Here is a 15,920-nt window from a genome sequence, read left to right on the forward strand (position 1 = left end):
TGTACATCATTCGGAATCTGACATGCTGGTAAGCGACAATCATGCAGAGCAAAGATCTTCTGTTTAAAAAAACAAAAACAAAATAAAAATGTGGTGACTATGAATATAACCTGAAGCATCCAACGGTCATTTGTATATCAGACATATCTCTTTTCAATTTTAACATTTACTCATGGAAGGGGAAGCCAAGTCAAACATTTTCCTTACAATATTATATTATGATGCCACTAGTGTAAACACTGTATTTTGTTTAATATTGTGTGTATAGAATATAAATTAAGCAGCATAATGCATCATTTTTTATCCATCTCGGGCGGCAGCCGTTTTGCCTTGTACTGCCACATGCTGTCGACTGAAAACGTCATCAGTCCCTTTGGGCTCAGCTTGCGAGCATCACAAGACCAAACTCTGAAATCAGGTGAGCCATGATTGGTCTTTACCTGAGCTCTTTGGCACTGTGATGTCATTTTAGTAAACAGCAAGTGGCATAATAGCCACTCCATCAGATAGATAAAAATGGGTGAATTTTGCTGTAACATCTTATTGTGATGAACGTTTTTGATGCGACTTCCCCTTCAAGGTGGCAGATGAGCTGAAACCTATTACAGCTGACTTTGTGCGAGAGGAGGATACACTCGTGCGTGTCCGATGCCCCTTGCCCCGGTGCCAAGTTCCATTGCCAGACGGGCCACGGGGGTGATAACGCCAGCATCTGTCACACAGGCTCAGCTATTCCATCCCGAGAAAGCTTCAGGGACAAGTCAGCAGCCACGTGTGCCATTCCTCGGCAGGAGAGCAGAAAGAAATATGTGATATGAGATAAAATTCCGTGTGTACTTTCAGCTGCAACAGTTCAAGCTTTCTGCCACAAGTGCTTCAAATAGCTTCAAACACCATGCAAACTTGTGAAATTCCCATGGACTTCAATAGCCTCACGCTGCCTGTTGCCTTCAAGTTAAAGAACAAACCTTGAAGTGCACACAGCACCATGCGGCATACGTGTGTCAAGAAACGCAATTAATTATTCACTTCCGGTTATGTCAGCCGGTGTTTTACTTTTCCCCAGTCTACTGTCGGACAATAACGTGGATTTGGATGTTTCACTAGTTGCTGTGCATGATCTCGTTATCACTGACAAATCAATGCAATACCTGTCAGGAATGTGTTGAGCTAGGGTGACCAAATGCAGCTTGAACCAGGATTTATTGAAGGGAAAGGGAGTTGGAAGGGAGGCAGGTGGGGAACCGACGACACAGACGGATGAGAGACTCACGGCCAGCAAACAAACAGACCGACCGACCGAAGTCCACTTGAACAAGGATAAAATTCTGACCGTGAGACTCCAGACAGACCAGGGGAAAACCAGACGACAGGAACAGGAACACTGGGCGCAGACAGGGACGGAACACAACAGTAGACACCGACCGAGAGAAACACACGGGCAGGGCTTAAATACACAGGGTAACAAGAGGAAGCAGGTGACAGACATTACGGTAACAAAAGGGGTGCGGCCGAGGGAAGTGCAGGCCGAGCGTGCTCTGGCACGGGCGTGACAATACCATGACAGCCACACATTTGACATGATTCCATATTTTGTTTTGAGTCATTTTCATCGCTTAAAGTCAGAAAACATTAAAAAAAGTAAATAATGAACATTGATCTTTGGCCACCGTAAGAACATAGTAACTCTCCAAGTAATGAATAGCTAACTGCAAAACAAAGTCTTTATAACAGTACAACAATAACCTTGATGATATGGTGTGTGCTTGGGAGATGAGCTTCTTCACCGAGTGACAAAATGCAGTTACCTGCTTCTTCCTTAGCTTGTATACCACCCATCAAACTCCTCTTACTTTCTGATGTACATACTGCGGCCTATAATGTATTGTTTTCATGACACGGCCATATTGCACCAAGCCACCAGGGAAGGCATCGTAGTACTGCTTCTATGGTGGTTTACACATTGTTTAGTCTCACCTTCACTGGCACCCTCTTGTGGTGTGGTAACATAATACAATTTTTGGGATGTCTGAGGAAACCTGAGTACCAGGAGAAAACCAGCGCGAGCACAACTATATGCCAACTCAACACAACTCGGAATTGTGAAGCAGACGTGCTAACTACAAAGTGCTCAACCAGTGTGCTTGGAATAGAAATGATCAATATAAATAATACAGTATGGAAATGAATTAAAAGATGAGCAAATGCTTTCAACAACGGTGACTGGAAATCAAATGGTGGCGCTGGAGTCAGTGTGACACCACTCCCTCCCTGCATACCATTTCAGCACCTCGACTGTGCTCCAATCAATAATGTCCACAAAAGGCACGTCAACAGAAGGAAGTATATACCGAGCTAGATTGTAGCTCATAAATGAAATATGCCACCGCTCTCTCTGCGAGAAGAGAAACGCATTGTGGCTAAATTATTGCGCTAGTTTATGTTTGAGTCTGCCGCTCCGGGCGAGACTGCTGCCTTTTTTCTTCTTTTTTTTTCTTTCCAGACTGCACTCCACTGCGGGGGTAAATATATCTGCAACATTTTGATCCACCTCATGCATCGAAGCAGCTCAAATTGGGTAGAAACCTACAGACCACAGCTTGGCCCTGTGGACAATTAACTCTCTGATACATTGGTTAGGGAGGACTCAGCCTTTCACCCAGCCTTTGCCAGGAATAAAGTTTGGGCAAAACACAGAAGAAAAAAAATGACCTACGCTTGAGTAAATGCAATGGAGTGCAAGAAATCAGATTTCTGTCATAACCTTTATTTCTGTATGCGACAGAAATGAGTGCTGATGCCGAAGTGCGGTAACGTTATTGTCAATCATTCAAAGGAAAGAGATGATTGACAATAAATGAAAATGTGTTTATTTTTAGTTAGGCTGAATTATACACCTCAAAACCATTGCAACTATTGCATTCAGCCTTAGAGTTTTAGAAACATAACTCTGTCATAATCTTAGCCTTCCTGAAAATGATTGCCATCAGTCAGCCTCAAGAGTCACAGACAAAGGCAATATTTAGAGCAAAAAGCCACTGGGTCAGAGCCATAGACGGCCATCTTAACCATGTCACTGTGCCCCCCTCCTTAAGAAAAATGAACGTCTCCAGCCGCCGCCTACGGTAGTTTAACTTGCTGACGTTAAGAATTTATGAGCTTCAAGATTCCCGCGGCGCGCTCCCTCACCTCTTGTGCGAAGGCGACATCTCGAAAAGTGTTACAGAGAAGCAAACAAATTGCTTTTGATACCTGCTTGTTTGTTGAGGTGGCGCAAGAAATGAGACAAATGCTGTATATATATAAACGTATATACCTGTGTGTTTTTGGCAACAAGATGATTTTCAACAGTGTGTTTGCAGCAGAACTGGGCCATTCTTCAAATATTCTTCATGATATATTATATTGTAAATAGGGCTGTAACTAATTATTTTTTATTATTATTTTGCCAATTGATCAATGAATATGATAAGAAACATGTTTTAATTTCTATCTCTCTTTACCCACAAAAATGAAATTATTTCAAATTGACAATGCAGAGTTGTCGAATAATGTGGCCTTTCATATGGTTGTAAATGCACCACGCTGAGGCTGAAGTTAATGATGGTGCATCTGTTTGTTTTTTTATTTTGTTTACAAGGCGAGATTTCAAAGCCATTTTGTATTTCTGTCATCACCATTGATGAACAATCACTGGCTGTGGCTTAGCTCTCGATCACCTCTTGGACAGCACATTAATTGTGCGCCAACTGTCCAAAGCCAATATAAAGAGCAAATTGATTGTTCCATTGTTATTTTCCTGGCTTCCAAAGCTGTCTTTTTCTCTCTCTTTCCTCTGCAGAGGGTGAAGTAGCAATGCATGCAGCTGCGGACACTAGGTGTCACCCTTGTGACTTTGAAGACGGTCTGCCTCAGTATAGCGTGCGTGCGTGCGCGTGTGGCCTGAAGTGGAACTCGACATTAACCTCTTCAAAGTCAGACTGAAAACGAGACAGCGTTCGTATTTAATGCATGTGATTCTTGCGCTGAATGTGGATTCTTGGCTTTTTTTTTTTTTTTTTTTACAATTATACACCTAGTGCTGGTTTGTAGTAGTTGGTACGCCAGCCTAATGAATAGAACACTAATGTTTGATGTTTTTTTTTGGGGGGGGGGGTCTTTGTTTAGTTGCTGTGCGGATATAGAAAATACATAATGAGAAAGTGAACGATTCGAGGACTTCTTTTAACTGCTAACATGCAGAAATTCAAGAATTCAAATGCAGATTCACTCATGCAACAAATGAAGCCACATACAATGGAATACAGAAACTTGGGAAGATTTCGTAGGTCTTTTTTTAGATGTTAAGTGGATGGAATATATTGGCAATATATGTTCACATGACCCCGTTAAAGAATAATTCACATGTCATTGGTTGCAGCGTGTAGTGATGCATCACAAGAACTTCAATATTAATGATTGCAAATTAACGACTCCCTGTCGAAAATGGAGCATTATTATCATTTTAATGGCAGTTTTTGTTTTGTTTTATTTTTTCAACAAGGCCTTGCAATTTATGGCTGTCAAGGGACTGTGCAGATATTGTCATAGGTGTCCAGTGAGTGTTTACTTGACAAACAAGTCTTGAGATGGACTGTGTTAGCTAAAGCAATGCTGGAGCAAACATTTTGTAATTGCAAAGAGGAGAGAGGAGCAGGTATATCTGCTGGCCATTGTGTATATATATATATTTTTTTGCCCCACCCACAAGCGACTCCGGCCCCGGCTGTGTAACCCCTGATTGGCTGAGGAGGGGACGAGAGAGTGGTGTGTGTGTGTGTGTGTGTGCGTGTGCTTGTGTGTAAGGGGGGGGGGGGGGGGGTGTACTGCAGGTCCGCATGCACTGAGCGCTCGATCGGCTCGAGTGCTACCGCGCGTCTGCCAGTGTGCGTCAGTGGAGCGAGAGGAGCGCATGTTTGAGTCCGAGTTCCTTTATTTTGGATGGTAGAAGCTGCTGGGTCCTCCAGTGTGCACTCGCTTCCCATCATAGGCACTACGTTTGTGGGTGCGTTTTTTCTCTTTTTAATCTATAACGGATTTCTTTAATGACGTGGATATTTGGTGCTTTCACCCCCTCCAAGTGCTCTGCGGGGGAAAGTGGCATCCGCAACACTTGAGGAGGGGATGTAAGATGTGCTGGAATTAAAAAAGATCTTGGACTTTGCTGATGATGAGACATTCCTGGAGCGGGCGAACAAAATCGGACTTGAACTGTTTATTTTCTTATATTTGAGCAAGGATTTCGAATTGAAGTAAAATATACACAGGAATCAAGGAGGACTTTTGAGCATCATCTCATGGGGGATTTTTAAAATATATACATTTTTATTTTATGGGACTTGCCGCTCACTGGATTCCTCCCCCTTTATTTTGGATCAGTTGTACTTTGCTCCTGTGAGACAATTGCTCAGAAAGGACATGCACAGCAGCACTTGGATGAAGACGTGCACGGTCAAATCACTGCAGCCCTCCCGGACACCGTGCGCGGTGCACAGCCCGGCCGTCACCCTTCGCAGCTCAATACCGCAGGAAGGACGACTCCGATAGATGTCAAATGTGTATGCACACGAAATATTTGTCTCGACACTTTTTAAAACACGTGACATGATTTTGGAGGTGGGTGCGTAATCGAATTTTTTTTATTAAGGTGAACTCAACAAGTTCGGGCGGAGGAAATGGAATTTATACATGTAATTGTGCTGCTGCTCTTGTTTTGGGTCGGCGCCGAAGCTGTCATTAACCTCAAATATGGAATAAACGAGGAGATGAAGCCCGGCTCCGTGATTGGCAACGTGACAAAGGACGCGCTCAAACAAGGATTCCAAATTGCACCGCAGCCGCCCTACTTGCGGGTCATCTCCAATTCGGAGCCGCGCTGGGTGGAACTCAGCCCGGCGGGGATTCTTACCACGCAAATGAAGATCGACCGTGATGTAGTGTGCCGCCAGAACCCCAAGTGCATTATTTCTCTGGAAGTGATGTCCAACTCTATGGAGATTTGCGTCATCAAAGTTGAAATTGAGGATTTGAATGACAACGCGCCCAGGTTCCCCACGAGCCACATTGACATCGAGATCTCAGAAAACGCGTCCCCCGGGACCAGGTTTCCCCTGGAGGGGGCAAGCGATCCAGACTCGGGCGTCTTCGGAGTGCAGTCCTACTCCATAACCCCCAACGAGCTTTTCGGACTGGAGATTAAAACGCGAGGCGACGGCTCCAAAATTGCTGAGCTTGTCGTGCAAAAATCATTAGACAGAGAGACCCAGTCCCACTATACTTATGAGATCAGCGCGGAGGACGGAGGGGAACCACCAAAAATAGGCGCGGTTCAGTTAAACATCAAAGTCATTGATTCCAATGACAACAACCCAGTTTTTGACGAGCCCGTGTACACTGTTAATGTCATGGAGAACTCCCCAATCAACACTCTCGTCATAGATTTGAATGCAACAGATCCCGATGAGGGCACCAACGGAGAGGTCGTGTACTCCTTCAACAGTTACGTCACAGAGAAAACAAGGAATGCGTTCAGAATTGATCCCCAGACCGGGATCATCACCGTCAATGGCGTTCTGGATTATGAGACCGCCCAGATATACGAGATCGACGTGCAGGCCAAAGATTTGGGTCCCAACTCTATACCGGCACACTGTAAAGTCACTGTGAATGTGATGGACACCAACGACAACCCGCCGGTCATTAGCCTGTTGTCGCTCAACACAGAGATGGTGGAGGTGAGTGAGAACGCTCAGCGCGGGTACGTCATCGCCTTGGTGCGTGTCTCCGACAAGGATGCAGGGGCCAACGGCAAAGTGCAGTGCCGGCTCCAGGGCAACGTCCCCTTTCGGCTGCAGGAGTACGAGAGCTTCTCCACCATCCTGGTGGACGGTCGGCTGGACCGCGAGCAAAAGGACACGTACAACCTGACCATCCAGGCCGAAGACAGCGGCGTCCCTCCTCTGCGTGCCACCAAGTCGCTGGTGGTCAAAGTGGCCGATGAGAACGACAACCCGCCGCACTTTCTCAAGCCGCATTACCAGGAGATGGTCATGGAGAACAACCTGCCGGGCTCATGTCTGCTGGCCGTTTCGGCAGAGGACCCTGACCTGGGCATGAACGGAACGGTGTCATACTCCATCGTCCCCGGTGAGATTAAGCACATGGACGTTAACACATATGTGAGTATAAATCCGGCTGGCCGTATTTACTCAATGAGGTCCTTTGACCACGAGTACACAAGGACATTTGACTTTAAAGTCCTCGCCCGCGACAATGGCAACCCGTCTTTGTCAAGCAACGCCACCGTGCGAATCGTGGTGTTGGACGTCAACGACAACACGCCCGTCATGACCAGCCCACCTCTGGTGAACGGTACCGCCGAGGTGTCAATCCCAAGGAACGCAGGCGCCGGCTATATGGTGACCCAGGTCAAGGCGGACGACTACGATGAAGGCGAGAACGGCCGCCTCACCTACACAATTTCCGAGGGCGACCGGGCCTTCTTTGAGATCGACCAAGTCAATGGAGAGGTGCACTCCACCCGCATGTTCAGCGAGAACACCAAGTCCACCTACGAGATCACGGTTGTGGCCCGGGATCACGGCAAGCCCTCACTGTCTGCCTCGGCCTACATCGTGGTGTACCTATCGCCGGACTTGAACGCCCAGGAATCCATCGGACCCGTCAACCTGTCCCTCATCTTCATCATTGCCCTCGGCTCCATCGCTGCTATCCTTTTTGTCACCATGATCTTTGTGGCGGTCAAGTGCAAGAGGGACAACAAGGAAATCCGGACCTACAACTGCAGGTACTGACCCACTTTAGCGTGTGTATGTATGTGTGTGTGTGTGGGTGTGTAAGGGTGTGTGCGTGCGTGTGTGTAGGTGTGTGCGTGTGTGTCTAAGTGTGTAAGTGTAGGTGTGTGTGCAGCTTTCTGGGCCTGCAGATTTTTCTTTGCTTTCGTTTGAGGCTGCTTTTGAAATAGAATTAGTCCATCTGAGGATCATTGTTGCTTGTGATTGACTGATTTAATATTTTCTTTGTGACCAATTGTCTCTTAAGTATAAGTGTCATGTTCAATTTGTGGGCATGTTGCCGGACAATTAACGCCCTGCTGGCTCGGTGACAGTCGCAGACATTTCTTATTTAACCGTGGCTGATTTGTGGTTATTAACTTCAATCATCTATGATAATGCCGTTGGTCAGGTTTAGGCCACCTTTCATTTTGGCTTACTTCTTTGATAGGCTAAACAAATCACAAATCATTCCAAACGTGGTGTGGATGAGCTCAAATAAATAGCACTCAAAAGGCAATATTAATGCATTTCCCGGGAAGTGGCACATCAATATTTTTTGCACATCAAATGCTCTGTTTTTTGTTCATCAATCTGCAATCAGCCCCTGTGCCACATTAACATTATACATTTACATATAGATTGGATTTAAGACTTCACCTGCAGCCATCATCATATTTTGCTTCAAATATTACTGGAAGTCAAGTTTGGATGTTTTTCGATAGTGGGCCCATCATCATTCTAAAATCGTACATACTCATTTTATTTGTTGTTGTGCATTGTCTGGTTTAATATACCGGACGCAACATTAGGTTCATTCATACATTATATTAGGATTTTTTAAACAAGTGCGTTTCTTTACAAAATGCTCACTGCACACTGCCCGATAGATGTTCATCATTATCTATGCTCTCTTATTGGGGATCACCAGGTAGTACCTAATTTCATGCCTGCTGAGTGCATATACTGTCACCCTCTTCCTAACAGCTTTGAGAGAGTTAACATTCGACAAAGTGTTTTAAATTGAGGCCTGATTTACTATAGATGGATGCAACTCTGCCAGAAGCTTAATGGAAAGCGTTTTGCAGGTTGAAACGTTCTCCTGCTCATTTAAAAGTCGTGCTCAAAGTATAGATTATACTGTACTACCCACTATAGATTTCAAAATGAACAGCAACCCCCACCCCCACTGGGAGCTATAATCAGCAGTGATGGGATGTGTGCCCTTCTGAGTACCCCTTGACTAGGGGGGAGCAGTTATCTCCAATTGATTGCTTGTTTTTGAGTCAGCCTGCTTGACTCAGAACCCCCCCCCCCCCCCCCTCCCTTCTTGATTTGCATTGGGAAGCAATGTAGAGCGGAAGGTAGCATGCTAAATGATAAATGAAAACGAGGTGGGAAACGCTCTGCCTTTTGTTTGCGGCTGACCATTTTCTTTCTTCTAAATCTAGGGAAGTGGGGGGGAATAGAATGAGGGCGATAGCTCTTTTCAAGATGCAATCTGAGAGAAAAATGAAAGCGAGGGAAAAACAATGCTGCTTCTTAGCCTTCGTGATTGTAGAAGTGTTGGGAGGATCAGAGCTGCGTTTTAGTGAAGAAACGGAGGCCAATGGGGGCGGCAATCACACAGATATTCCACACACGACTGGAGGAGACTAACTGGCATTTTAACAGTATAAAACATATGCTCCGCACACTGATGCTAGAAATGACTTAAACGTATCGCAAAGAAAACAAAATCACAAATTTTCTCCAATAATTGACATGTGGAATGAGCATCTGTTTTACTGTGGAAATCCACAAAACTGTGAAGAATTCTTCATTTCCCAATCCCGGTGAAACCTTTGGTGCTCCTCATTTTCTCTTACAGTGAAAATTGCCTCTTAGAGCGTGTGGAAAACAGAGAGCGGCAAAACCTATTTTATCTACAGCCCCCACCCCCCATTGCGCCATACTCCATAATGCTAGTATGTTTGCTTGATAGTTAAAAAAGTGTGGTTTCTGTGCTTTGCATATGATTGCGTATACCGGTGTTGTTTGTATCTGTGGTGTTTGGCATGTTTGCATACCGTCTGCCTGTTTGTGACATGTCCAATGTTGAGCATGCAAATCCAAACATACAGAAAAAAGGTCAGTTCCTTTTGTGTGTCAGGCTGGGGAGTCCCTTCAGTGGGTCTTGCCACCCCTGGACACAGGCATTTAGCATTTGTTTGACCCCAACATCATCCTAGCTGGCATGACGGTGCGAGCACGTATTTGACTGTGTGCAAATGAAAAGCAAGACAGAGCACTGCTTTATTGAGTCTGTTCAGTTTCTTTTACTTGCGCAGGGTGGCCGAGTACTCCTACGGCAATCAGAAGAAGTCTAGCAAGAAGAAGAAGCTGAACAAGAACGACATCCGCCTGGTCCCACGCGATGTCGAGGAAACAGACAAGATGAACGTGGTGAGTTGCTCGTCACTCACCTCCTCGCTCAACTACTTCGACTACCACCAGCAGAGCCTGCCGCTGGGCTGTAGGCGCTCCGAGAGCACCTTCCTCAACGTGGAGAACCAGAACTCGCGCAATGCCGCACCCAACCACGGCTATCAGCACCCGTTCACCGGGCAAGGCCACCAGCAGCCAGATCTCATCATCAACGGCATGCCGCTGCCAGAGGTGAGAAACCGCGCACAGAGCTCTGGACTATGTTGGGCGATGAGGCAGGAGAGCATCGCTGATCGGTGTTGGGTGAACAAACCGGAAAAACAAAAGCTTTCGTCGTTCAAAGTGTCTGAACGATCCATCTGCTATCCGTGGATACTCTGACTGGGACGGCAAGAGGCTGTTTGACACATTTCAACACATCTCAAGTTGGGGTGATATTTAGCGCTCCATCACAGCAAAGATGGTGCTGTCAGTGAAATGCCTTCCCGTCATTGATGGAAGGTTAAGCTATTTGAAATGTCAAGTGTGACCGTTTGTCAGTACATCTGAGTGAAATGTTCAAGGCATTTCAAGAGATATTGAAGTTGACCTGAGAAAGAAAGCATTTTACCAGCGCAACCAGGATGCTGGATGACAGAAATGTTTTGCCCGTCTTCTTATATTTTCTACTTTTTGTGCTTTAGTTGGCACAAAAAGAGAACCTCTCTCGAGCGATGATTTATCGATCCAGCTAATCAGCTCTATCACATGTAATTTCAGGTGCTGGCGGAAAGAATAATCATTGGCTAAATTGCCTGCCCACTGTCCATTTGGCAGAGCGGGCGTACGATGTGAGTGCACGGTTGCTTTGTGCAGCCAGCCATTGAATTATCCTGACATACCATGCACGGCTCCAGCAGAGCAGAGAAAGTCTGACGAGAAAACTATTTGAGCTGACAGTGTATGCAGACAAGCTGATTTTTATTACATACATTTTCCAATGTATCCACTGCTTCATTGGATTTCTTGTGCAACACACCTCTCAGTCGTCATGACCCACTTCTTGTCAATCCTGCGAGAGCAGGCAACGCTTCTGTGAGTGATTGCAAATACACGTCTTTGCTTTGTCTGCGGAGGAGGTTGTGAAACGCTCACTCCTACAGGCAGCATCAGGAAAGGTTCTGCATCCGTACGCCCTACCAGACACTCGTAATTGATGACTCCAATCTGTCTTTGACATTCATGGAGAGGAAGGTAGGGTGCTGAGGGTCTTAGAGCAAGAAACACAAGATAGATATTGATGTATTGAGCAGATGATCCAGAGATATTCAGGCACCGATGGATTCAGAGAGCTCAATGAGACCTACTTACAGGCAAACAGATTTACTGGGCCTGTCTGAGCTGGTTCTGTTACAGTGCACGAATATGAAATGATGAAATGATGCTTGGTGATAGTTAGCGGATCTATAGTACATTTCTACGAGATCACGGTGCTTTCACAGCGGTGACGCATTGTAGTTGTGTTGCAAGTGATTCAAAGACATTTTTGATGTTTCTAACAAGAAACAAATGATTTTCAACACTTTGGATGTTTTTGAATTTTCTCTGTTAACCAATCAACAGCACACATGAGTACGAAGCTGGTCAGTTTCCCCTTTAAGGGTGCCTAAAAATCTGACACAGATGAGTAACGCCATCTTTAGGCAACATAAACTCTGAAAAGAGATACCTACAAACCCAAATTTTTGTTCATGTTCTTCTTGGTTTATATCAACGGGTGACTTGATATGAGGATTTTTCTAAGTGCATGTAGGTGTGGGAACGTTTTCATCAATTTATTTATCTACATTCCAAGACAACACGTGACGTATCATAAAACAGTGATTCTTAACTAGGTCCTGAGCATGGCATATAACCAACCAGAGGTCTTGCAGGAAAGAACCCAATTTAACCTAATGTGTCCCCAAAAAGTATCCAACACAAGTAATAAATCTACTTTGGTTCCCTGTCTATGCCGATGACTAATATTGACAGGCGAAATAATGAGAGTTTTCAAACATAAACTATGCGCCTTGGCTCGATAAAGGTTGGGAAATTCTGTTATTAATGGCTTTCATCTGACAGCAAGTCTAATCTTCATCAGAAATCATACGTCTGGTTAAACATTCAAACAAGCACCTAAAGCATCCTTCCTCTGTGTCTTAATTATTCTATAAAAGCACATTTGCCACCAGATTAGCCCAGCCTTGATTTGCCTGGGCTAATGAAAAAGTAAAGCGTTAGACAAATTAGGTTCGATTGATTCCGATAATCTTAAATGCAAAGCTCTGAGCTGCCTTGATGGAGCCCTACATGCAAGTGCAAACAGAGACGAGAGAACGAAGTGAAGACTGGTGAATGTGTGCCAGTGCCAGGTGTCCTGGCCAATGTTGTCTTGGAGCCACTTGATTGGCTTGATGGAGCCCCGGCCTGCTTAGCACGCAGCCTCCATCGCCGGCCACTTCTCCTGAAGTTGACAAGCATCTCTTTGAGCCAGTCGACCCCCGTGTCTGGAGATGCCAGCGAGACCGCGCTTTAACCTCCGACCGCATTTACCTCAACGGCACAGTTGCTGTTGTTATCGCTACTTCCCGCCGTGACATCTGCCGTCGACAGAAGTCCCGCAGCATGAACAAATGTTGCGTTTAAATAAGAAATGCTGTAGGTATAATTACAGCGCAATTTGTAACATTAGTAAACGGCATTGAGATGTATCAGAACTGATAAGGGGACATCTTAAATTGGAAACGAGTCGGCCCTCTACATTTTGACATTCCTCCATAATGACGATAGCTGCTTTCTGTAATGATGATTCAATCACCTTGTTTTAAAGGAGCTTTATTATTTTTGACAACTAACTTCTAGTACATTTAGTCAACATTTGCATTTTTTTTTTTTACATTGAAGGTAACTGACATTTATATTATTTTGGCAATTTTTTTTCAACTAAACCTACGTTACATTTTAATGACTTGTGAACTGACATTTGATAATATTTAAGAAACTTTGGTGGATTAACCTGAATAGGTATTTGGTTAATCAGCAAACATAATCATGAAACAGGTAAATATTAAAAAAAAAACATATATATATATATATATATATATATATAATTGTACAGCACATGGGCAATTAAACAGTGATTTCAATAAACCTATTCTGATTAATTTTAGATAATGAATTAATTATAATTAATATAATTTATATGATTGTAAGTTGCACATTTTGGAAATTCTTACTCATCAGCACACTTGTTTTCCAATCTCATCCTTTTCATGAATTTCTGTGGCTCGGATGTCCAATTTGTTTTTGCTAGGCAGCTACAAGCATCCTTTACAATCTATGTTTGTGATCAATGCACTTATACTCAAGCTTTTCCTGCTTCAGACAAAAGCTTGCTGCATCACATAAATATACATCCTGTAATTAAACACCAAACCAGGCCAAGATAGTGGAAGGTGACTGTGACAGGTCTTCTCGAAGGACTCAGACCTGCAGTTGTGTAAATTGTATTCCCGCTTGTGAGAACGTGAAGCAGATCTCTTAACACCCATTGTTTCGAAGCATGTCAGCTGTGAGATATTTGTACGAGCTGCTGGATCTGAATGCTCACGGCAACATAGAGATGTCTTGATTATAGTTTATCACTTGCTCGGAGAGAAAATTATACAGGAAAAGATTGGCCTTTGGCTACAATGTGTTTTTGAATGTGTTAGAAGGATTCTTACACCTGTGATACCAGATAATGAGCTCATAGTGGGAAGATAAATTATTCTAATTTTATTGATTCATCTCAGCCAGGTGTTTTTTTTCCTTCTTCTATATTTTAGAGCGGTAATTAATAAGAGAGGGTGACAAATAAAGCAGAAAGTAGGACTTCTCCAGCTGACTGACAATCAATACACGTTTCAGTCGCCATGCACCATTTTATAGTTGCAAGCCTTGCGATTTAATTCCAGATACACATCACATTGAATTATACAGTTATTATGGAGAACACACGTTAATACTTAATATACTGCATTTGTTAATTTCAGTTTCACATAAGAACCATCTGAACCATGTGATTTCTCCCAGCTGCTTGACAGAAAAGTCAATATTGGTTTAGAAAAAAAAAAAGTGGTCCTTTGATGTCTGATTTTTGGTAACAATTTAGTTAACTATGTAAGCTATATTTTTGTATCATTTGGGGTAATGTTGGAAGCAATCAAATGACAATATCTCGGTAACATTTGGCAAAAATACTGTAAATTATGGTAACAATTTGGCTTTTTGTGAACTAACCTTTGGTAACATTTAACTATGAGAAATTACATTTGCTGCACTTTTTGTACCTATTGTTCTCTAAATGATGCTAAAGTTGGCTCACACTCGCTGGTAATTTTGGTAAAAATCCTTTGGTACCATTTTTTAGTTACAAAGTTTAAGTGAAGTTTTAGTCATTTTGGCATTTACATTTTGGAACATTTTTTAGGGCTAATTGGTTAATGAAGGAAAATACAACGTTCATCCATTTTCGATACCATTTATCATTGCAGTTGAGCTGGAGCCTGTTCCATCTGATTTTTGACAAGAAGCAGGGTACGCCCTTGATTGATCCCCATTCAGTGGCAGGGCACATATAGACAAATTACATTCAAATTTACACCTATGGACAATTTAGTCTCACTTCGCCAAATTCAGAATTAATGTTGAAGTCAAATCTATAACAGGGATAGAAAACTCATAAATGTGATGGCTGTTGTTAAAATATAAACATACTGAGTGTAATACCGATTGTCTGTGATAAATCTCAAGGTCTGCCTGCCTCATCCTGTATATTGTGGCATTCATTATGTTACCAAAGCTGATGCCTACATAACAATATCAGATTCTCAGCATCACACCAGGATGCACGGCTGCAGCCAAACATGTCACACTGAGCGAGAGGCAGCCGTGTTGCCGTCATTCACATCGTAGCAGGTGGCCTTCTACACTCGTGATGAATACGTACACACACACACACACAAATGCCACACACAAAACATCTCTTATGGATTGTCTCATTTATTTGAAACATGAGCTGTGACATTATCATTTAGATCGTAGAGGCTGACTCAGGAATGAGAAGCATTGTCAATAATCAGACATCATAGTGATCCTGCATTTAGAGTGCCCTTTTAATGCTATTGTAGTTGTAATTTTGCATTTAATATACGGTTAGCCGTAAATGTTGCTGTTATCGCTGTGTTGTGCAGTAGTTTGGCGCTATGCTATTGAGAATATCTCAGCAGTGCTTCAAATTGCTTCAGGCATATTACTGTAAATTGAAATAAGGCCTATTTGCGTGGTGTTTTAAAAAGGTAACGGCTCCTTTAGCTAGGGAAGATAATCCTTTTTTTGTCAGCAGAATAACATGACTGGATTCACTCGATTCATTGACCAAGCAAAGGGCTACTTCTCAGACTTGCATGTACACTATTATCAAAAGTTGATGATTTATTTTCTCCTCACTTCAAGAGAGTTTGGGCAAAAAGCATCCCCCCCCCAAAAGCTTCAGTCTGTCCTCCTGATTGATTGGCGGATGATTCTGTTAATTATTTAAGTTGATTGTAAGGTAGAGACTTTGGAAAGGCTGCACTATTTTTCAAGTGTCAGTGTTTA

At 43.5% G+C, this 15,920-nt stretch overlaps 1 protein-coding gene and 1 long non-coding RNA gene across 3 annotated transcripts in view; one reads left to right on the plus strand and one right to left on the minus strand.

Moving 5' to 3' along the window:
• Nucleotides 1-231: 231 nt before the first annotated feature.
• On the minus strand, nt 232-1,620 carry LOC148404516 (uncharacterized). The gene is made up of 2 exons (XR_015858615.1): nt 1,334-1,620; nt 232-783 (listed from the first exon to the last, which is right to left on the minus strand). It is a non-coding gene; the product is annotated as an uncharacterized LOC148404516 (long non-coding RNA).
• Nucleotides 1,621-4,882: 3,262 nt separating this feature from the next.
• pcdh19 (protocadherin 19) overlaps nt 4,883-15,920 on the plus strand; it is a 58,253-nt gene continuing 47,215 nt past the window's right edge. The window contains exons 1-3 of one of the 2 annotated variants that reach the window (XM_088385414.1): nt 4,883-5,597; nt 5,687-7,846; nt 10,145-10,490. In XM_088385414.1, the coding sequence (XP_088241540.1) occupies nt 5,715-7,846; nt 10,145-10,490 (2,478 nt within the window). In that variant the 5' untranslated portion in view covers nt 4,883-5,597; nt 5,687-5,714. Of the gene's footprint in view, nt 7,847-10,144; nt 10,491-15,920 lie in introns of both variants that reach the window. The other variant, XM_088385424.1, reaches the window with a different exon arrangement.

The sequence above is a fragment of the Syngnathus floridae genome, chromosome 1 (assembly GCF_059516105.1).
Source record: "Syngnathus floridae isolate MCC-2025c chromosome 1, RoL_Sflo_1.0, whole genome shotgun sequence".
Lineage (NCBI taxonomy): Eukaryota > Metazoa > Chordata > Actinopteri > Syngnathiformes > Syngnathidae > Syngnathus > Syngnathus floridae.